Raw genomic sequence first — 24,837 nt, forward strand, 5'->3', positions numbered from 1 at the left:
GAACAACTTCCGGGATTTGAAGTTCGTGATAGGAAGACCCATGTGTGTCAATTAAAGAAAGCTCTCTATGGTTTGAAGCAAGCCCCTCGTGCATGGTATGCCTGCCTCAACAATTACTTGATGAAGCTGGGATTTACAAGGAGCAGTGTTAATCCCAACTTATACTTCAAAACGATCCAAGGTGTGCCTCTCATTTATATGTTGATGACTTAATCTTGACAGGTGCAGACCCTCTCATTCTAGAATGTATGAGGGAGTTGGCTTCTGAATTCGAGATGAAAGACCTTGGTATTTCCTGGGACTTGAGGTTTGGCAAAGATCGGGCGATATTTTCCTTTCACAAGGAAAATATGTTGTGAAAATGTTGGAAAGATTTGGCATGGTTGAATGCAAGTCCTTGCCTACACCTATGGAGATGAATTTCAAGAAGCTGTGTGGAGAGGCTGTTGGACCAGACCTAGCAAACCCCTCTAAGACAACTGGTTGGTGCTCTGATGTTCTCGTGAACACTTGCCCTAAAATATGCTTTGCAATTAACACTTTGAGCCAGTTTATGACTAAGCCTCACCATGTACATTGGGCCACTGCCAAACATGTATTGAGATATTTATATGGGACTATTAACCTTGGATTGAGATATGTCGTTGGAGATGTTAGACTACATGGATATATAGATCAGTGTGGAAAAAGACTGCAAAAAGTCCCGATTTAATCCTAAAAATGCGATTTTTTAAACTAAACGATTTAACCCCCCGACTTTTTGGCGACTTTTTTAGAAAGGAAAAAATCGCAATTTAATCCCTATACTCCCGATTTAATCGGGAGTTGACCCAAAAAGTCAGCCTCCCTCCCAGGCCGAAGATAAAGAGGCCACAAAGGAAAAAATGGTATAATTTTCTGCTGTTTAATCTTAAGGCAAAGAGTGGAATCTTTCAAACATAGCCCTAGAAATTGGATGATAATGTTGTGTTGTGCAATTTGTTTTGTTGTTGAATCTTAATTTCGAGCATTATAGTTGGTTGGTGTTACTGAGAAAATTAATTGCTTAGTTGCTATGTTCTGTTGAATGTTGAAACATATAAGGCTATAATTGGTTTGCTCTTGTTAGATGTTATGTATGCAAAACAATAGGGATCTATATGAGATGTGCAAAAAAATACAGAGAAGAGACATTAGCCAGAGGCGAAGCTGTCAGAAGGCTGCTATAAGAACCTGAAAAGTCTATGAAAAAGAAGTGCATAACTACCTCGACAAGCATGATTGTGAGACATAAGAGCAAGAGGACAAGGAGTATCCAGACTAGCAAGCAAGAAAGTGTAAATAGTTGAATAACATTCCCAAGAATCAACACTGTTATGATCATATTTTTTGTGGATAATGTTGAAAAACATTGGTGATAAAATGCACTTAGAATGCAGGCTGCAAGAGTGTAACATGCTTTTAGTGATCGAATTCACATGTAAAGAATGACATTGTAGTAAAACACTAAAAACACCTCTAAACTATGACTTCGACTCTAGATGTTAAAAAATTTAAATTTAAATTTAAAAAAAAATGAATAATTTTGTGTTTTTTTTTAATTTTGCCGATTTTTTCAAAAAACTCTCGACTTTAATGAGTTTTTCAACTTTTGGACCCTTGCCGAATTAATCCTGACTTCGACTTTTTCCACATTGATATAGATGCAGATTGGGTTGGTAGCGCTGTCGACAAGAAGAGTACTTCTAGATGTTGTTTTAGTCTAGAATATGCCATGATTTCGTGGATGAGCAGGAAGCAGAAATCTATAGCCCTTAGCACAGTTGAGGCCGAGTATATTGCAGCCATCCTGGCAAGTTGTGAAGCAGTTTGGTTGAGGAAGCTCTTTGGAGAGCTATTTGAGCAGGTTCTGGACACAACAGTTATCTATCGCGACAACAAGAATGGGATTCATTTATCGGAGAATCTTGTGTTCCACGACAAGTCCAAGCATATAGAGATCAAATATCATTACATCTGAGACATGGTGCAGAGAGGAGCCATGAGACTTCTTCACATTTCGACAAATGAGCAAATATCAGGTATCTTCACCAAGGCTTTACTGAAAGAGAAGTTCTTCATCTTTAGAGAGCAGCTTGGACTAGTTGACATGACCCCTTCAAATAAGGGTCATCGCTGATCAAGAACATTGAGCAGTGTTCTTCCCCCGAGTTGAGCTCCTAGGGTGAGGAATGGAGCTATAGGGCCCTTAGGGATGAGAGGCATCTGACCAATATGATGGAGAGACCTGGGATCTCCCCTAATCAGAGTATGCCTGAGTTAGCATCTTGCCCGCTCTATGGGATAACCTCCTCATCTGGCCAATGGGATGAAGGACTTGGGATAGAGTGTGATCCCTACCCTTGCAGTAGGTGGATCTCGCCCAAGTTGGTGGATGCAAGTGTTCTGATTCAAGTAGATATTGGTGGCCACCCGCCTATTCCACCTAGACCTCCACTTAATTTCATCTGTCTCCTTGTTTAATTCAGCATTTACTATTTTTGGCAATTTTTCTGGGCCTGAACTTCCGGAGCAGTACTGACCCCTAAACAGCGTTTTTTTGAGGTCCGCAACGACTACAAGCCCTGTCGCAAATCCTGTAGTACTCGGAGAGACCTTTACAACAAGGTATCATATACGCCAAACGAAACTAATATGACCAAGTTACGACCCTAGGAAGTTGGTTGCCCAACTAACCCCAACGAGGCCCGCAAACTCTTGGCATTCCATCTCTTGGTGTTACGGTTTTGGTTGTTTAGGGTTTTCCCTTGTTGTTCAGTAATAAATAGGGCCTTGAGCCTCATTGTAACACAATTCAGAGGCATGTAGCCGCCACATCTCTTCTCAGAGATAAGATACCACGCCCGAGCTAGTTTATCTCCCATTCTGTTTGTAAGCATATTTTAGTATTTTGATATTAAGAAAATGAAGTGTTATTTCTGCTGCATCTTTGTATTTATGGTTATATCTGTAATTTCTTGTGTTCCAGTTTAAGTTGGGATTAGTGATATCAGAGCGATTTCCTCTTTCTCTGTTTTTCTTTGCATGTCCCCAACGAGGTAGGGCTTGATCTCGTTGAACCTTTGCAAGACCAGCCTTGCAAGCCCTAACGGCCTCCCATGGCGAAAGAAAAGAAAGACGAGGGGGCAGGAGATCCATCAAAATATTGCTCAAACCCTCGAGAAACAAAGGAACGCAATAATGGATAACTTTGCCTAGATCCTTCGACGGCTACCCACAGGTGACACATCTTCATCTAGCAGTCACTCTGGAGGTGTCACTACTTTTAAGGTACAAGTTAACTTTGATATTCTCATATTTGAGGGCCAGATAGATGCAGACGTCGTAGATAAATGGTTGAATCTATTGGAAGGATATTTTTCAGTTCATGACATTTCCAATTGGGAAAAGATTACTTTTGCAATTCTCAAAGCCGCCCCACACATCAAAGATTGGTGGGAAACCTATTGTGAACAAAAGGACGAGAGGGAATCCTCACTGTTTTCAGCCGTACCCACTTGAGATTCTTTTTGAGATGCCATCAAGGAACAATATTACCCTGTCGAGAGTTATGAAGATAAATACATAAAGTGGACCATGCTATGGCAAGGAAGGGACCAAGATGTATCGGAGTTCACAAATGTTTTCCATACCCTCCACACAAAATTGGGTATCAAGGATTATGGGTGGCATTTGGTACTCAAGTACCGCGGCTGCCTACACAAGCACATCCAAGACGAGATGGAGTTCCTGGACATCTTTTCGCTCAGCACGGCATACCGATACGCTGTCAAGGTTGAGCAGAAGTTTAAACAGAAGAAGTGAAACTTTGGATCTGCGAATTTGAAGCAAGGAGAAGGCGCCCCCAAACCACAGAGCAAAGGCCAAAACCAAGGCGGGGCGACATAAGACAGCCCGCCGAAGCCACAACCAAAGAACAACACGACAAAGACAAAGAAGGACACGGGAAAATGGTGTGAGTTCCACAAGAGTTCCACTCATAACACAAGTGAGTGTCGGACTAAGCAGTCAGTGGCGACCAAGTTGAAGCCTTCTAAATCAGACGCATGTTCTGACTCTGAGTTAGAACCCGACAAGGGGAATGACAAAGGGAAGCAGATCATTGACACACAGCCCAGTGCCATTGTGGCCACCACCAAGATCCATAATAATGAGCCTGAAGATCCAGAGGAGGGGGAACACCTCTTCCACTCACAGATGTGGGTGAAAGGAGAGTCTTTTCGAAAGGTTGGTCATGCCTTTCGAGTTGAAGAATGCCCTCGCAACCTTCATGAGATTGATGGACAACATCTTGCGACCCTTCACCACTGCATTTGTGGTGGTATATTAGATGAAATCTTGATCTTCAACCAGAGTTGGGAAGAGCACCTCTACCATATTCGACAGGTGCTTTAAACCCAGCGGCAACACAAGCTATGTGCCAATTTGGAGAAATGCACTTTTGGCATTACCCAAGTTCAATATCTAGTGTACATCATTGATGATAAGGGTGTGCATGTGGACCTAGCCAAAATACAATTCATTTGAGATTGGCCAGCCCCAACCACTATAACAAAGCTCCGCAACTTTCTGGGTCTTGCCAATTTCTACCGCAAGTTCGTGTTGGGGTTCTCACATATCACTTGGCCTTTAAGTCAAGACACCAAGGCCAAAGCGCAAGCAAAGTTTTTTTGGTCTAAAACCCAATAGAAGGCGTTTGTCGAGTTGAAACATCGCCTCTACTCTACACCAGTGTTCACATTGCCAGACCTGCAACAACCATTTGACATTGAGACAGACGCCTCCGACTATGCTATTGGTGCATTTCTTACTCAGCAGGGGCATCCAGTCGCTTACCATAGTCAGACACAGTCCAAAAGTATCCCACTTACGACAAAGAAATGTATTCCATTGTGCAGGTTTGTCGTCAATGGAAGCATTACATTCTGGGGAAGAAAACGGTCATCCACACAGACCACCGACCCCTGCAGTTCATACAAACACAAGGAAAGTTGCAGAACGATCACCATCAGAAATGGTCCACATACTTGCAACAATTCCATTTGAACATTAAGTACAAGAAGGGCAGCACCAATAATGTTGCAGACTGCCTCAACCGACCACCAATCATGGCATTGATCACTGTGCTCGACTCTTGTGGACATGAGACTTCGAGGTGGCTGCATCTTTACAAGAGCGATCCAAAATTCGGCAGCACATACCAGACACTCCTGGAAGGTAAGCAAGTTCCAAATTTTCACCTCTAGGATGCACTGTTATGCCACCTGGGACACATCTATGTTCCTTCAAGCAAGCGTGCCAAGATGATTTGGGAGGCGCACTACAGTCGGGTCGCTGGACATTTCAGGGTAGAGAAAACAGTGGCAGTACTATAGAAGTATTTTTATTGGCCGAACCTTCGTCAAGATGTTGGGAGGTACATTAAATCATGCACTGTTTGTGCCATTGCCAAACCAACCATCAAGAAGTAAGGCCTATATACTCCTCTTCCTACTCCTAGTCGACCTTGGGAATCCATCTCCATGGATTACATGTCAAGCCTTCCTTCTTCTAAGCACGACAATGATTGCGTTTTCGTGGTTGTCGACAGATTCTCTAAGATGGCCATCATGGCAGCCTACAAGAAGAGTATCACAGCAGAGGCCACTGTTAAGCTCTTCTTTGAGTGACTATGGGTATACTTTGGGATCCCACAATCCATTGTCTCAGATCAAGATAGCAGATTCCTGAGTGCATTTTGGTCAAGTCTCTGGGCGATGCTGGATGCAGAACTTACTAAGTCCACAACTTTCGGGGTTCCGCACAAGTTCCAGGTAGGCAACAAAGTTTGGGGCTACATTTGCAGGAGCGCCTCACTGGACCCCACCGCAAGCTTCGCCTGCTCCTATATGGGCCATACACCATCACCAAGGTTGTCATTGACAATGCCTTCGAGCTCTGCGTCCCACCGTTCCTTGGTCTACACCCAGTGTTCAATGTAGATGACATTCAGCCATACTTTCCACCATTGTTGGACACATCTGACATTGCAGAACAGTTCACACCAACAGAGCTCAACTCAGACTGCATGGAACAGGCCACAACTTATCATCTCATTGACATGCAGATCAAGAACACTCGCCAACAGGGAATCTAGCTATATCGAGTTGTCAAAGTAAGCCAACTCCTTCACCAAGGCAAGTGGTTCACCAGGGACCAAGTTCAACAGAAATTTCCTCACCTCATGGAGGCTCTGCACGCAATGGGGACCATTGCTTCCTAAGGGGGGAGGAATGATCCAGGTGGATATTGGTGGCCACCTGCCTATTCCACCTAGACCTCCAGTTGGTTTCATCTGTTTCCTTGTTTATTTCAGCATTTACTATTTTTAGTAGTTTTTTGGGTCCTGAACTTCCAAAGCAGTTTTGACCCCCTAAATGGTGTTTTTTTGAGGTCCGCAGCAGGCCCATAGCCATAGGAAGGGGCCTGTGGCAAATCTTGTAGTACTCGGAGAGACCTTCCCAACAAGGTATCATACATGCCAGAAGGAGATAATATGACCAAGTTACGACCCTAGGAAGTTGGCTACCCAACTAACACCAACAAGGCCCACAAGCTCTTGGCGTTCCATCTCTTGGGGTTAGGGTTTTGGTTGTTTAGGGTTCTCCCTTGTTGTTCAATAATAAATAGGCCCTTGAGCCTCATTGTAACACAGTTCAGAGGCATGTAGCCGCCACATTTCTTCTCAGAGATAAGCTACCATCGCCCGAGCTAGTTTATTTTCCATTCTATTTGTAACCATCTTTCAGTATTCTAATATTAATGAAATGAAGGGTTATTTCTGTTGCATCTCTGTATTTATGATTATATCTTTAATTTGTTGCGTTCCTGTTTAAGTTGGGATCATGTTCTACCATCTAACTCTTCAGGGTTAAGATGGATGATTAGGGACAATAGGGTAGAGTGTGACCCTTACCTCTGGCAAGTTGATCTCACCTGTTGTCAAGGACTGAGGGATAGAGTGTGGCCCCCACACTCTACAGAAGGTTGATCTCACCCATTGTCTTGTGTTCCATGTGGTAGCCACGGCTCCCTAATGATGATGATGATTCCAGGTGGTAGTAAAGTCTCCTCAATGGTGATAGAGACAGGGTGGTAGTTAGAGCTCCCTTACAGCAATTCTTCTTCTTTATATTTGATAATGTTCAGCATGAGATGAGCAGAGACGAACAAAGATGAGCAGGGATGCACATGACATGATAACGAGATACTTATGATGATCATATGATGCAATTGGAATTTCTCCCTAGCTGAGAGGGAGTGTTAATTTGGCAGCTCAATGGCATTCCAACTATTGCATTAAATTCCTCTTTCAGAGAGGACCAATTTTGACCTTTGAAGCACTTGATTCGAACATGGGAAAGTGGATTTTTGAATTCAAGCCCACAAACGCACAAATTTTCAAGGTTGGCCGAAGGACAAATTAGCCCTACTCCAACTCATATAAATACAAGTTGAGTCCTCATTTGGCACCTCATCAACTCATCGCATCTCTTCTCTCTCCTCATTTGATTGATTCATACAGCTCAGAATTGTAGGGAATCTTTCACACGTGTGAAGGACAAGTGTCACTTTTAGGTTGGACGAATTTCAGCACTATTTATGGGCATTGACCAGCGTTGACCAAGGGTTGTTTGACCATCTTTGACTGTGATTTCTCTTGGGAAATTTTTGTTTGGGCAACTGAGTTTTTGGGCACACAAACCGAGGCAATTTGTCGACTGACTGCATTGACTTCACACCCGCAACTAGGGTTTTGCAGCAGCCTTTGACTTTGACCGAGTTTGAGGAGGAAATTTGGGACTGTTTTCAAGGCACTTCGACAAATTGATCAACCTACACCTTTTTATTGTTGACTGAGCTCGACCGAGTTTGAGGAGGAAATTTGGGACTGTTTTCAAGGCACTTCGACAAATTGATCAACCTACACCTTTTTATTGTTGACTGAGCTCAATTGGAGGACAATTGACCGTTGACCATTCACTGTTGTTGTTGTTGTTGACTTTGACCAGCATCAACTTTGACCAGATTTGACTATTAGATGATATTTTGATTTTTGTTTGGCATTTTGGATATTGGATATTGGTTTTGGATATTGGCCAGTCAAAGTTTGACTTTGACACTTGGATGATGTACTCTCTCTGCTGAACATTTGAAGACAATCTAACAGAAGAAGATTTGTAGAGGGTTTTCCCTAGTGGGGTTTTTCCTTGGTCATTGACCAAATATTGTGTCTCGTCTCTTGGTTGTCTTTCATTGTGCATTTGTATAATTGTTCTATCTACTATTACTCTACTATCAATGGTTAATTAAAGAAGTGGAAATTGTTAAATTGGATTTTATTGGATATTCATATAATTGAAGTAATAGTTGCGGCATAGAACAATTGATGAAAAATTAACAAGTATAACCAACAGTCTGCAAGCCAGATATACCAATAACTTATGACTTAGCAAGAGCCGAGGGGCACCTACTCTTCAAGCCTTATCACAACAAGCTAACATGTCCCTCTATGGGAATTGATCCTAGGTGGAGGGGAAAACAAACCATCTTTCCAACCATTCGAACTACCCCACTTGGCAAAGCCACTTGGAAGTTATTATTGCCTTCCCCTCCAATCTTGGCACTATGTCCCAAACATCATTCTTCATGATGGAAGTGTACTCCACCATGGCATCCTACCATACCTGCTAATCTACTACCTCCTAAAAACTAGAAGGCTTGGAATCAATGATGTTACTCATCAATGCCATATAAATAGTTAACTTCTACAAGGCCTACTTTGTTGATTTGGGGTAGCATCAAATGTGCTCTAGCCACGAAATTTGGTGGAGAGGCTAAGGCACATGAGATCTCCAATACCAAAAAGGGTTTGGGCAGATTCTAAACAGTTTGGGAGATATTAAAATAATTATTATTTTTAAAAGAGTCCCTAAGTCTAAACTTAGGGAAATTAAAATATTAATGTGAATTATAATATAAAATTGTGTTAGAATGGTCCAAGTCATGGATCAAGCCAAATCTAATCTTCGTCGTTGATTAGGGACTTAATATTGGCCATTGATCTGTCAATGAGAAAAGTATAAGAGGAGGCTTGAGAGTCACTTGGAGAACACACCAAGAGATCAAGATTTCGACTTTCTGAGGCTGGGTTTGCTGAGAAAGTTGAGAGAGTGATTAGGAGTTGCAGCGGAGGGGCAGTGAATACAAAAGCAAAGAGGCAAAGATAGTGTCGGGAGGATCAGCGCAGCAGTCGAGAAAGTTGATGCAGAGGGCAGAAGCCGGAACTGTCAAGAACAGTCAGGACTGCCAGGAATTGTCAGAACTGCAGGGAAAGTTGACGCAGAGGATAGGAGCCGAAACTACCGGGAACAGCCGGACCTGTCGGGAACTGCCGAAACCACTGGGAACTGTTGAAACAACCGAGAAAGCTGACGCAGAGGGCAAAAGCCGGAACTGCGGAGAACAACCGGGAATTGTCAGAACAGCTAGGACAACTGACACAGAGGGCAGAAGTCGGAACTGTCGGGAACAGCCAAAACTGCTAGAATCGTCGGGAAAGCTGATGCAGAGGGCAGAAGCCGAAACTGTCGAGAACTGTCGGAACAGTCGAGAAAGCTGACGCAGAGAGCACAAGCCCAAACTACCGAGATTTTTCTCTGTTGGGTGAGCCGGATTTGGCACCCAGATTGTATTCTGAAACTGCTTAATAAATCAAACCCTCAGATAGCTACACCAATTTTCCAACATTGGGTTTTTCTGGGGACATTAGTCCAAAAATAACGGTGTCATTTGTGTGCTTGTTTCTATTTCCTTCAGTTGATGATCTGTAATGTGTTGAGCATGTACTTGTATTTACTTCCAATATTTACATGGTAAATAACTTGTTAATTAACAAAACAAGTAGGTAGGAATAAATCAGTAAAGTGCATGAAGGGTTTCTAACGTGTCAGACTTAGAAATTCCAACATGGTATCAGAGGGTGGTTGCAAATCACAGGAGAACTAAGGACATCAACCGAACAGAGCAGCAGCATAAGAAAACAGTTGTCTCGAGTGACAGAAGTTGTCCCTAGCAAAGTAGCAACAAGGAAGGGGTGACACAGTCACTGCGTCATCAAGATTGAGCCAAGAAGAGGCTGCACAGAGGCTGAGGGAGGCAAAGACAAGCTCACGCAGAGCCACGCAAAGGCCAGGAGGGCTGACACAGTTGACTAACGAAGTTGATTTGCTGGTGCCAGGATTTCGCAGAGCCTAGGAGCTCTAACCTTCATTTTGTTGGGGTTTAGGAGGCTATGGGTAAGTTGTAGAGTGGAGCTAGTGGGGTACTGTAGTCAAAACAGTACCTAACAGGGTAAGGCCAAGGAGGAGGGAGTTGCTACTGAGGGCTTTTAGCCGAGAAATCCGAATCAGTGGTGCAGCTGCACAAACGATCAGAGTGGAGATATCTCGACATTGGCAGAAGGGTCTCCAAGAAGGAAATCGAGGCTCAAAGGGAATCACACCAAGAACTTTCAGGAGGGAAGTAGGGGAGCAGCGAAATGGCACTACATAGAGTCAGAGACAAGGACAGACTGACGGAGCCTCAAACTTCGTAGTCTGGAAGGCCAGAATCTTATCCGTACTTGACAGAAATTGTGTCAAGCAGTTCGCCTTGAAGACGATAGCGGTCCCAGTTGACCCGGCTGATAACGACAGGTACGAGGATGCAATGGCAAGGGCTAAGAGTATCATCCTTTACGGGGTCAAGGATCATATAGTACCACATATTGTCGAGAAGAACATGGCACATGAGATGTGGGAGGCCCTAACCAAGTTGTATCAACATACTTCTGTGTAGAGGAAGATGCTACTAGAAAATCAGCTGCAATCATACCAAATGCAGAAGGGAGAACATATCGACCCATTCCTTGGTCGATTGAATAAGATCCGGAATCAGCTGACTTCCATAGGGGCAACGCCAGATCCATAATTGATTGTGAGAACAGCCCTTAACGCAGTCTCAGTAGACTGGGAGGTGTTTGTCCAGAGCATACAGGGCAGGGCAACCCTTCCAGATTGGGAGGAAATGTGGGTTGCTCTTCGCCAAGAAGAGATCAGAAGGTTGAGCAAGGTGGGAAGCAGTGGCAAGGGGATCAGAATCAAGAAGGGGGAGGAGGAGGATGTTGCCCTAGCATCTGAGGGGAAAGCAGGAGAAACGGAAGAAGGACCTATCCAAGGTCAAATGCCTCCATTGTGGGGAGTTGGGTCATTATGCGACCTAGTGTCCAAAGAAGAAAAGTAAGCGAGAGGCCTCCAAGACCAAGGCAGCGCCAACAAGGGCAGAGAAGGAAGTGGAGACAGATGATGATTGTGCCATGAGTGCACACACACCACTTGAGTGGAAGTAGGGAACATCACGTTGTAGTCAAGAGGACTATAGAAGATGAGGGGCAGGATCCTCGAGGTACCCAAACTCTTGGATTATACCTGGCTCCGGGAGCCGCAAAGAGGAGTAGCAGGACTGGCGGATGTCGGTAGAGACGGATGAGGATGGAGCGGCAGAGAGAGCTACAGTGCAGGATTCCCAGGACAACGCGAAGCTAGCAGGCTACAACAATGCGAGAGGCACGGGAGTGTCGCACCAGTGCAGGATCGCACAGAGAGGTGTAAAACGATGATAGATGCAGGGAGTTGTTGCAGCAACGCAAAGGTCAGAGAGGGACCACTTGTCAGCGATAGAGGGAACTTCAACATCAGGAGTGTCTCTAGCCTGACAGAGATGTCAAAGTTGGGAGATCAGTTACTTACTTCTCAATAACTGAGTTGTAGTGCAGCAGTTAGCAGTGGCGGTGCTATGGGCAGCATGATGAGAGGGGATGCAGTGCAGACGCAGCAATGGCAATGGCAAGGCCATGGGCAGCAAGCACGGATGCAAAGGGAGCTATCGTTCAGATGCAGCAGTGGTAGTAGCAAAGCCATGGGTAGCAGTACAAGATGTAGCAGTGCAGAGGATGTGGGCATGGAGGCTTAGAATCAGCACAGGGATCGATGTCGAATGATCAGGATGATACTCAGTGAGGAATATTACTAGAGCACAGTCCTCGCTAAGAGGGAGTGTTGATTTGGGGTAGCATCAGATGTGCTCTAGCCACGAAATTTGGTGGAGAGGCTAAGGCACATGAATCTCCAATACCCAGAAAGGGTTTGGGCAGATTCTAAACAGTTTGGGAGATATTAAAATAATTAATATTTTTAATGGAGTCCCTAAGTCTAAACTTAGGGAAATTAAAATATTAATGTGAATTAATATAAAATTGTGCTCAAATGGTCCAAAAGTCATGGATCAAGCCAAATCTAATCTTAGTCGTTGATTAGGGACTTAATCTCGGCCGTTGATCTATCAACGAGAAAAGTATAAGAGGAGGCTTGATGGTCACTTGGAGAACACACCAAGAGATCAAGATTTCGACTTTCTGGGGCTGGGTTTGCTGAGAAAGTTGAAAGAGTGATCAGGAGTTGCAGCTGAGGGGCAGTGAATACAAAAGCAGAGAGGCAGAGATAGTGTCGGGAGGATCAGCACAGCAGCCGAGAAAGCTGACGCAAAGGGCAGAAGTCGAAACTGTCGGGAACAGCCGGAACTGCCAGGAACTGCCGGAACAGCCGGGAAAGCTGACGCAAAGGGCAGAAGTCGAAACTACCGAGAACAGCCGAAACTACCAGAACAGTCGGGAACGCTGACGTAGAGGGCAGAAGCAGAAACTGCCAAGAACAGTGGGAATTGTCGGGAACTGCCGAAACAACCGGGAAAGCTAACGCAGAGGGCTGCCAGGAGCAGTCGGAACTGCCGGGAACTACCAGAACAGCCGGGAAAGCTGACATCAGGGCAAAAGCCGAAACTGCCGGAACTGCCGGGAAACTGACGTAGAGGGCAGAGGCCGGAACTGCCGAAATTTTTCTCTGTTGGGTGAGCCGAATTTGGCACCCAGATTGTATTTTGAAATTGCTTAATAAATCAAACCCTCATATAGTTGTACCAGTTTTCCAGCATTGGGTTTTCCGAGGACATTAGTCCAAAAATAACAGTGTCATTTGTGTGCTTGTTTCTATTTCCTTCAGTTGATGATCTGTAATGTGTTGAGCATGTACTTGTATTTATTTCCAGTATTTCCATGGTAAATAACTTGTTAATTAACAGAACAAGTAGGTAGGAATAAATCAGTAAAGTACATGAAGGGTTTCTAACACGTGTCAGACTTAGAAATTCCAACATACTTTCCCAAAATGTGCTCCTAGGAGTCCCAACATACTCCTAAGCATCCCTCAATCTTTATTGGAACCATCAAGGTTTGCTAATAGAATTGGAAGGGGCTAATGTCTCCTCCTCACCTAAAGGTTGTTATCCTGAATTAGAAATTGCCAGAGTCTTTTGTGATCCTAGCTCAACCTTTGAAGCTTCCTACACATCCTCTATCATTGGAATGGGCTCATGTGACTTCCCGGATATAATGTCCTCCTCAAACTTTACATCTATGGTCACTGTTATTTGCCTTTGTTTTGGAATATATATCCTAAAGGCCTTTGAAATCTCATTATAACCCACAAAAAATTATACACCCTTCATATTAGAGGGTTCCAACTTGGTACTATTTACTATAGGCACATGGATTAGACCAGACAACCAAAGATGCAAAAATGGCTTTCGTTTAGCTTTACACCAGTGAAAACCTCCTGTGGTGTCTTGTCCTACAAGATCTTGTAAGGACACCTATTCTAGATCTAGATGTTGTGTTGCATGTCTTTTCCCAAAGAAACATGGGCAAGTCCTGGTCATGACCTTAGAAACCCATATGTTGGATCAATTTTTCATTTTGCACCCCCATTTTGATGTGGGTTTATGGGACTAATAGCTCACTATTGATTCTTGCTTCCTTACAAAAATCCTTGAAGCTATAGTCACCACCATTATTTGATCTCAAAACCCCATCCTTCTTCCCAGTATGGTTCTCAACATGAGCTTTGATCTCCTAAAACTCGCTAAAGACTTCATCCTTTATATTTAATAAGTACATCCATGTTTTGCGAGAGAATTAATCAATGAAGGGAGCATAGTACATGCTCTCTATGATTAATGTACTAACATTAATCCACATACTTCTAAATGCACTAGGTCTAGAATCCCCTTAGACATTTGCTCATTCCTTGGGTAAGTATCCTTAGCTGCTTGCCCAAGAAGCCTTGGCATGCTCACCAAGCATGTCTCTTTGCATACTCACTACTACTCAATGTTGAACTTTGGAAGAACTAAGGCAATCTCCCTCAATATAGTCAACACTCTATAATGTAACTGCCCCATCCTCTTGTGCCATAACTTGCACAAGTTGTATGTGTTATGAACTAGGGATCAAACAAATTCACCTTATAACCTTTACAAGTTGTCTTCTGTTACGAATAAAATATATATAAATAATTGTAATAATGATTAGTTAATTAATAATTAGTTAAACAAAGAGGCATGCCTAAGGAGACATGACCACTCGTGAAAGGGTGGTTACTTGGCTCTATATACAAGACCCTCACTCTCAATTGGATCATCATCTTATTCATACTTTTTAATATATATTCTTGTATCTCAATGGAGATCTATATATTCCAAGTCTTCTAGAGTATTTAACTTGAAGAACGAACTTTGTTTGCTTCATTTGGTATCATAGCTATTCGATCCTCTGGCCACTCACCGCTACACAGAGCTAGTCTCATCCAGGTCTTTGACTACTAAAAATCATCAACCTTCTTGTCGTCGTGATTGAAGCATTCGCTACACAAATTGGAGTTTCTCCATCTTTGCCAATAGGCTCTTGGCCAAAAAAATATATATATATATATATATATATATATTAAAAAAAAGTACATATAAAGATTAAAATATATATATATATTTAAAGGAAAAAATCATATAAAAATATACTATTAAAAAAATAAAAAAAAATATTCTGATGTAAATTTTGAAGGAGAACATTCATATATATATAAAAGGTTCTACATTATTGATAAGAAGTGCATGATAAATTAAAAGAGAATCTTTCCAAATATCTTTAAAACTATACGTAAGAGAAGGAAAGGAAGAGTAGAGAAGATTATCTTTATTCTTCATTAAGTGGTTTACTAGCTCATGGTTTTAGCAACCCATGGTAATTGCCCATGGTATTTTCAAGGTAAAAGAAAAACAAAAGGAATACAAAATCTCTTTATGTGAATGGTAAGTTTTACTTTTACGTGGAGAAAATTAACCGAGTCAAAGGCACATAAGTGAACACATATTTTATATTATACCCCAAAGAGGTGAATAGCCACGTTTCACTAGAGTTGTAACTTTTCAAAAAGAAAAAGAAAAAATTATAAATAAAAGATATATGAAGAGAAGTTTTATATTATAAAGGGGTATTTTAAAGAAAAGTCCAAGTCATAAAATTATTGAAAATATATATAAGTACAAAGCGGGTATTATTATATAAGGTTACTTAAAAGATCCATATATTAAAGTATATAAAGGGTTAAATCTAGAACTATAAAAAGACATAAGGATAACAAGTTATAGCAAAGGAACAGTACTTTTCAAAAGCATTATAATAAATATAAGGAGCAGTTTATTTAAATAGTGGAGCTATATTAACTTTTTTGAAGTGGGAAAATAGAATATAAGGGGTTATAAAGTTTATACATTTGACTAAAGAAAGATAAAGGGAAAATTGTTAAGGATTCAATACTAATGTTTTAAGGAATAATAAGTTTGAAGGTTTAAAGTTCATTAACTAGAAAGGGGCTTTAGTATATTTTGAAAGAGTGGGTCAATCACACAAAGAATATATAAATTCTTTGGTCGAAATATCGTGACGATATTATCGACCAAGAAAAATGGAATCAATCACTGACGAGAAAGAAATTGAGTCGAAGTCAGAAATGAAAGATGGGAGATTTCCTAAAACTTTTGGTATATGTGTCAGTACACTATTTAAAATCAAAGGATCACTGGCGGGAAATGATGTTATCATCTCTATTAATCCTACTCAAAATAATAATTATGTTAGTACTAAATGTGCTAACCAATTAGTGATTCCTAAATCAAATATAATTGAAACAAAATTTGTTGACACAGGTGACAAACAATACGACATAAGCAATTTACAACTAATTATTGGAGATTATACTTTTGTCTCGCAATTCACCATTAAAACCTTATTTTGCAACAATAGTGATATAATTTTGGGTTCACCCTGGATCGAATCACTAGGATCTATTATCCTAAATATGAAGAAGAAGTTTTTGACAATTTCATACAAAAATAAAAAGATAACATTACAGGTTGTTACAGTGACGCCAGGTTCCGTAACACCAGAAGACATACAAGATATTTCAAAAGTAATATTTCAAGAAGGTAAAAAAGTGCTACAAAATATGTAAAGAGAAGTTGATAGGATCACCACTGACAAAAATGAAGAAGTTTCTCGACTAAAAGACCATAGTGAAAAATTACTAACACAAATCAAGAAGCTTAAAAAGGACAAAGTCATTAACAAACAAGTTAGAACAACTTGCTCAAGAAGTATCAAAGTCTCCAATCGTAACAGCCTAGGTTGAAGATAAGGGAGCACATACCAATCTAATGAATGTCACAACTCAAGAAGAAAACAATTCAGTTGAAGAAAATACACACTTAGATGTTGCAATTCAGATGATGAACATCCCAAGTGAAGGTTCTGTAACCAACTCAACAACATCCTCACAAGAAGGAAATCAAAAAACTTCCACACACCTAATAGGGGAAAGTCAAACCAAAAAAGTTCCCTATCGACATCTAAATCATGAGAGTAGACAACTCAACCAAGCTACGTATCGAGACCATTCAAAACAAAAACAACAAACTAATGTTCCAAAGAATATTGATGTAACTTCAATCCAGTCCTATGATGACAACTTGTTACAAAATTCCAGTGATCAAAATATTCCACAGAAGATTAATCTAGGATGTTTTGATCCCTTCTCCATGCAACAATTTTATATGTCACTACAAGGATCATATCAACTTGTATCGACAAAGATGACCATCCCAAAACGAGAAGACATTTGTAGCAGAAAAAGAGATCAAGTCCTTTCATCAATAAGCTTTGAGGACAAGGCTTTTTGAGGAGGAAGGTAATGTTATGAATAAATATATATAAATAATTGTAATAATGATTAGTTAATTAATAATTAGTTAAACAAAGAAGCATGTCTAAAGAGACATGACTGCTCGTGAAAGGGTGCTTACCTGGCGATATATACAAGACCCTCACTCTCAATTGTATCATCTTATTCATACTTTCTAATATATATTCTTGTATCTCAATGGAGATCTTTATATTCCAAGGTTTCTGGAGTAGTTAACAGGAAGTACGAACTTTGTTCACTTCACCTTCCCTAACCTCATTCACTTGTGCTAATTCTGGGCTAAGAGTCCTCCAACCTAATATAGACTTTTCAGTTCTTGAACTCTACTACATAACTCTTATCCTCCATAACCAAAACTAAAAGCAGTTTTTTCTTGAGTCCTAAAACAAACGAAACATCATCAAAGTCTAAAGAGTTCCCTAACAGGAGCTCGAAGGGAATGGTACCAAATCCTACTATTGGGTACTTGGCACCATCACAAAGTTCAAACTGAACTCTCGAATCTTGCTCAATTAGACTTGAAAATAATCTTGAGATGATGTTATATGCCTAGATGTTCCATTGTCCACATAACAAGCATTCCTTGGAACTGTACTACTAGGGGGGCAAGATACCATTGAGAACTCTATCTCAAGCTTGGCCGCAAACTCTTTCATCAATTTTTTTATAGAGGCTACTATCTACTTCTATTGTTGCTCCCCTTTACCCTTCTTCTATGGACATTGTGATGCATAATGGTTGAAATTATGACAAATGAAGCACTTGATTTTACTCATATCCTTCTTCCCTGGCAAATTGCAATGAGGTTAACCCCTCATTCTTTCCCTCACACTTGATGAGTCCTTTACCTCTTCCCTTCTTGGTTTGACCATTTAGGATTAGGTTATCGTCACCGCCCTTCTTGTTCTTCTTAAACTCCATTTTGAGTCTCCTCCTCCTTTCTTGTTCTTCTTAAACTCCATTTTGAGTTCTCCAGAGCACAAACACATTGGCCAATGATTCCTATGAATTTGGGAATCCATTCAGGGTCATGTTCACCAACTCTGCATCTACAACCTTCTCTCCAACTACTGCAAGTTGATCCCGATCTACCTCATGAAATAATGGTGTCTAATCTAGTCATCTCTAAGAATCTGAGTTTGTTCCACAATATCAATTTTCTGTTAATATTCTAACTCTAGCACAGGCTAATCATGTAATTGAACATCTCCTTCACCGTTGCCTCCTCAAATATGTCAGAAATTAGATGATCCTTCACAACATCCAAGATCGTCTGCTTGGCCTTCACTTCCTTTTGCTTGTGGTCTGTCAACTATTGTGGTTCTATAGATGTAAGGAAAACATCCTTGGCAATATCTCAAAGATCCATTTCTTCCAATAGCAATGTTACCTTGAGTTTCCATGGCAAAATGTCGAAGGAACCTAATTTGTCCTCAAATACGAAATTAGTTGCCACCATCTCTCAAGATCAGATGCACAAACTTCCCAAATCTGAAAATAAAACAAAAAGATATTTACCCTACAAGAGTGCTTAGTTCTTCAAGCAACAATAATGAAACCCTCTAACTGTTAGTCCTTTATTCTGATAGTTGATCTACTATTGTAAACCCTTAATGATCTAAATCAAAAGTCTTGCTCTGATAACATGTGAAATTTTCTTAATTAAATAAAAATCATATCTGGACTTATTTAATCACAAAAATGAATATTTCTAAACATGCAACACCAAACATATTGTTGATTTGGGGTAGCATCGGATGTGCTCTAGCCATGAAAATTGGTGGAGAGGCTAAAACACATGAGATCTCCAAGACCCATAAATGTTTTGGACAGATTGTACTCGATTTGGGAGATATTAAAATAATTAATATTTTTAATGGAGTTCCTAAGTCTAAACTTAGGAAAAATAAAATATTAATGGGTATTAATATAAAACTGGGTTAGAAGATTCCAAAAGTCATGGATCAAGCAAAATCTAATCTTAGTCGTTGATTAGAGATTTAATCTCCGTCGTTGGAGGTCCAACAGGAAAAGTATAAGAGGAGGCTTGAGGGTCAGTTGGAGAACACTTTTTATGATCAGTCATTCGATTTACTAAAGCGAGACTGCTAAGCGAAGTCGGATCAATGATCAGCAGCGAGGGGCAGTGAGTACTGGACACAGAGGCTGAGACAGTGCCAAGAGACCAGCGTAGAGGCCAGAGGGAATGTGTCATCCACGCAAAGAGCAGCTGGAGTGACACAGAGGGTCCCAGAGGCTACGCAATGCCTCAGAGGGCTGACGCAAAGGCCAAAAGGGCTAGCGCAGAGCTTCAGAGTCGTTGGAGATGGTTTCGTGGGACAGGTTTCTAAATACCTGTTTCCGAATAGAGAGGTATTGTTGTCAGTTAGTTTTCTCTGTTGGGTGAGCCAGTTTGGCGCCGAGTTGTACTCAAGGAAATATTGCATAATAATAAAGTTATAAACCCTCAAATAGCTGCACTGGTTTTCCCGCATTGGGTTTTTCCAGGGACATTTGTCCAAAAATAACGGTGTCACTTGTGTGTTTGTTTTCTTTCAGCTGATGATCTGTAGATGTTGAGACTGTATTGTGTTTATTTCGTTAATTATATGGTTTAAATAACTTGTTTGAATTTAACAAGTAGAAGAAATAAACCAGAAGAATACAAAGTAAATTTCTAATGGATAGACTTAGAAATTTCAACACATATGGTTGGAAACATGAACACCGGAAGCAATAAATGAATTAACACACATGCACAGTGATTTATCCTTTCAAATCAGCTTATCATTCAAATGATCAAAGCTTACAAGATACCTCCACAGTCTGGAGCAACTCAGCAGCTGTATGATAAACAAAATATTACTGAATAGATAAGTATAACCTGCTGAAGTAGAAGTATAGCTCTGCTGAAGAAAGAAAGCAGCAGCTACTGTGGTACAACTGCACAATGTTGCTGCTGTACGGATTCTTCTTGTTGCTTGCTACCACAAATCTGCACTTTCTCCTCTCATATGCACTCTTCTCCTTTTCTTGGTCTCCACCTCTTTCAAGTGTGCTCATGTGTGTTTCAATTTCATCTTGTCCTATTTTTGTGCTTTGAGAGAGATAACTAATCTCCTCAATCCTGGCAACTAATTTCCTGTATCTTAATAACTAATCTCCTCAATCCTAGCAACCACCTTATCTCAAAAATGAGGTGTATGGATAAAATTAGAACAAATATAACTCACCAATACCATAGTATATTTCATTTTGATTTTTAAGACTAGGAGAACATAAGAAATTTGACTCACTTTTATTTATTTAATTGAAATTAAAAGATAGTACTATTCCCCACATTTACTAAGTGGTCACTAGAAGTTGTCTCAAAAAACTTCTCGCACATTCACACCTTAGGAAATTTGACTTTCACTTTTATTTATTTAAGTGAAATTACCCTTTTACTAAGTGGTCACTAGCAGTTGTCTCAAACATCTTCTCACACATTCACACCTAACCTGTGCAAGAAGCTCCTGCTTGAACTATATTTCTCAACACACATGAAAAATCAGCACAGGAAAATTCTAAAGAAGAAGAAATAGTCCATCAGTTCAAGGAGCCAATGGACTTAAGAGTGGCAGAATTTCCTTCCCTTTAACATGGGTCAAGTGGAAGAAAACAGCAATCAGGTCTATCATTAAATTCTATGTATTAAAGAGTTATTAGAATCTCAGGAATTTTTGTCAAGCAGGCCACAAAACACTCAGAATGTTTTGCATTTAGTATGTTTAAAATACATTTTGTATCAGCAGAGGACTACTTAAATTTGGTTTTTGAAGCTTGGAACTGTCTATGTATATGCTGTTAGGAACTGTCTATATTACAGGCCCCTTATTGATATAATATTTTTGTTCTGGTTAAAAAATTTATAAAAAAAAAAACCTTTGATTTCTCGATGTATATCTAACAGAAGTTTCTCATCCATAACAGTGATGTGCAGTCCCTAGTTTTTCACCCACTTTGACTTCCCATCACTGTGGCTCTCGTATCATATAACAAAAGAAACAGAACCCAAAGAAACAGAGAACTCGAGAACGACTTGGAAGATAGATACTTCTTAGGATGTAAAACAAAGAGAGCTCATGTCCTTTTATATTAAAGGAATGACAAAAACCCCAAGTGCATAATCCCTAGATGCATGAACCCTGAAATGACTTAAAAAGTTAAATGTTATTTACGTCATCAACGCAATGCTAAGGCATGATTTAAGCTAAGCCAAAAATTGAATTTCTTGATAGTTCTCAGTCTATAGTGTAGATGACCAATTATTAACTATAACATTACCATGGTCTGAAATTTAACAAAGAATGGTATGTTTCCTGAACTCGTCTGAAAAGAAGAGATGTCTAAGTCAGTGTGCATCAACAAAGAGTATTGCTTTAATTGGATAAAATTGGAGCTACCACATCTATTGCATTTTTTAATAATTTAAGTGACAAGGGCCTCCCATAAGTGTTTTCATTATTAGCTGAATTTCTGACCTCAGTTAAAGCCAAGCTAGCACATTCTCCACAGTGGTAATTTAATAACTGTAAAGAACATCTTGCTGAGGCAAGGGAGCCATTATCTTATTGCTCATAAACAGACCTTTCAATTTGATGAACCCCTATGTCAAAACTAAAGGCATTTCCAAAAAGTTTAAATATAGCTCTCTTAATTATGTCATGTGCTATAATAATCCCTTTAGTCCTGCTTAATCCTTATTACATGCAGAACTTTCTGGTACAATTGGACAGAAGGTCAACAATGATTTAAGCAAATGCAAGCATCCAAACGAGGTCTATCATAGAAATGGAGGCATAGACTATCAACCATAGTGCTCAGCTCAGTTAGAAATATGCCACTATTGCAATCCTGCCTCAGACAAGAGTTGCTCATTTAACATGCCCATCAATATAATTAATTATTTCAAGTTGACCACATTTAACATGCCCCATCAATATAGTTAATTATTTCAAGCTGACCATCTCCCAGAAATTATATACCTCCTTGGAATGCATTTGGCATAGCAAGTCTGAGTAAGCCTGCATCAAACAACAAAAGCAATCGCGTTACTTGATGTCTGAAAAAACATGCCCAAACTTAATAATTATGATCATAATTGCTCAAGATCCACATGAATAGAGCCACTAATTGTCTGAGCACCCTCAAGAAAATACCCAAAAATGTGAACAATTCACTAAGGAACTGCCTCTGCATATGGATTTGGTATTTGTAATTGCAAAAGAATCAACTCCAAATAAAATAGCTCAGTAATATTGACATCCTCCTAAGACTGTTTTCACATTAAAACTTTATATATTGATAAAATCCATCAATACCTAGCCTGATGAGAGATCAAGGTGGTGAAAAGCAGGCCAACTGTCAACATATAGTCAAATCAAGTAATATAAAAAAGGAGACTAGACACCTGCCATAAAACAGTTACAGGTTTTTGTTAGGTTGTGGCAGAAAATGGAGAAGTTTTGGATAAAGAAAATGCAAGCAGAATTTCAAAGCTACAAATTAAAAATAAATAGAAAAGAAAACTTAATTATTTGTCATGAAAAATTAAAATTAAAATATTGAAAACAGTTCTCAAGTTTATTTGAATTACAGCTGCACTACCAACACTTAGATTTCACAAGTCATTGATATTAAGGTTTCGTGGGGTTAAACACAGTTTTCTGATTGACGTGTAGATCTATTTTGTTCTCATCTTCTGTTTAAGCTTTTCAATTAAGTCATTGAACCTGGTCCTCACACTATTGAGCAGACTTGAAATGCCTGCATACATATTAGAATAATAGGAACATATATGCAGAATAATACGTGTACGCCATCCTAAAATGTTCCACCTTAGAATTGATAGAGGTTTTACTTATGTTATAACTTGGAAGAATACCTCAAAATCAACCAACTTTAAGAACGATGCCAAATCAAGGATCCCCATTTTTAGTGTAAGTCAGTGTAAAAATTGTCAAGATAAACAGTTAAGGGTTGCATTATTACCAATGTTCCACCATGTTTCTGGGATCAGGAGCACAAGAACAAGAAAACACATTCAAGATACATGATGTTGAAAACCCCCCAAATTTTAGAAAATCTCAAGGTCCCCAACAAAGGGGACTCCACTCAAATTTCTAAAATAATAAAAAATTATATATATGAAAAAACAATGACAAGTCACCAACATAAACAATGAAAGCATGATATAAATATTCATATTTGCTATAGGATTTTGAATTTTTCATCTTTTGTAACCTTTTCCAAGGTCAATGGGCAAAATCAGGAGACAGCATTCTAGCAATCCCCTTCCAAGGGTACTGGGGTAAGCATCCAAGAGTCCCCAACAAAAGGTAAATATTCCACCCTATGTCTCGCTAAGTCTCTCTAAACCAGCCTAAATCCATCTTAACTCCAGATCTACCAAGTGCCGAGAGGGATCAAATTTCTTTTCACTTGCATCTCAAGAGATTTGATACCTATCAACACTTGGTAAATCCAAAGTTAAGATGAGGCTGGTTTAATAAAAATTCTTCTCTAGATTGTATAAATGTTATAATTCCATCCTCCATCATAACACCATAAACTTCTAACATTTCAAAACTAAAAGTTTTCCTCACCAAAAAAAAAATCCAAAAGGAGATCTTTCTTGTGTCCATGTATTTACTTATGCTTGACGCATTATCCACTGCTTCATAATTAAAAGACATTGTTTGTCATCGTCCTTTCTTGACTCAACTAAATTTGACAGAAAATTGAATACAACGTCTGTGATTCATTTGTGGAAAGCAGAATTGAGAGAACAACAACATCTCAGCACTGAGATGAAAGCGTATTTTTAACAACTTTCTCTTCAAAGAGAGTTCTTTCCAAAGCGAAAAACAACTTTCACAGTGTCTGAAAGTTGATGGAAAAAGCAGAGCATTACACAGTATCAAACTTGCATCGGAAGATTAATTTTCCCTTCGAGTTCTTGAATGCTGGTTGCAATATTCGGAAGGAGATTATAGTCAGATATTTGTCATCGAATTTTATATATTTTTACATATGCGAGATGCAAACAGCTGATGTCCAAGGGTGTTGTAAACTACATTTATGAGCGGGATTTTCACTGGAAAGATCATTTTTTGGCCACGTGAACAAACAAAGAAAATAATGGCAGCCATAGTTTTTTATGTCTAATTAGCTTAAAACCTAAAACCCCCTGCTCTCTACATAATCACCTGTATATATATGCCTTAAACAAAACACTTCGGGTTTTAATAAAAAATTGATGAAACCTCTGTTAAACACAGCATCCTCCCTCTCTCTTCTGCTGCTGTAACAACCTCGGGTTTCAAAAAATTCCAGGCATTTTTAAAGGTTTTCAAAGGTCTGCACTTACCTCAGTTTGTTTCTGTGCATGGTATTGAGGTCCTGCAACTGCTTTCCACCTCCTCCTGCTCCCACTTTCTGTGTCCACGGACAAATTCAGAGACTGAGTGATTGATTGTATGGTTTATATTTATTTATAAATTTACTTTTAATGTTGAAGCCAACATTAAAT

The 24,837-nt window shown here is 39.8% G+C and overlaps 1 protein-coding gene across 5 annotated transcripts in view; it reads right to left on the reverse strand.

The window, feature by feature from the left end:
- Window positions 1–24,837, reverse strand: part of LOC149196597 (mitochondrial import inner membrane translocase subunit TIM10-like) — a 201,642-nt gene that overhangs the window by 86,647 nt on the left and 90,158 nt on the right. For all 5 annotated transcript variants that reach the window (XM_089405582.1, XM_089405581.1, XM_089405584.1 and 2 more), the window contains exon 4: window positions 22,292–22,330. In XM_089405582.1, coding sequence (XP_089261708.1) covers window positions 22,292–22,330 — 39 coding nt within the window. The remainder of the gene's footprint in view (window positions 1–22,291; window positions 22,331–24,837) is intronic.

Source organism: Pinus tabuliformis, chromosome 2_2 (assembly GCF_031772625.1).
Source record: "Pinus tabuliformis cultivar Carrire ecotype Pingquan chromosome 2_2, CPIR1, whole genome shotgun sequence".
NCBI classification, from domain to species: domain Eukaryota; kingdom Viridiplantae; phylum Streptophyta; class Pinopsida; order Pinales; family Pinaceae; genus Pinus; species Pinus tabuliformis.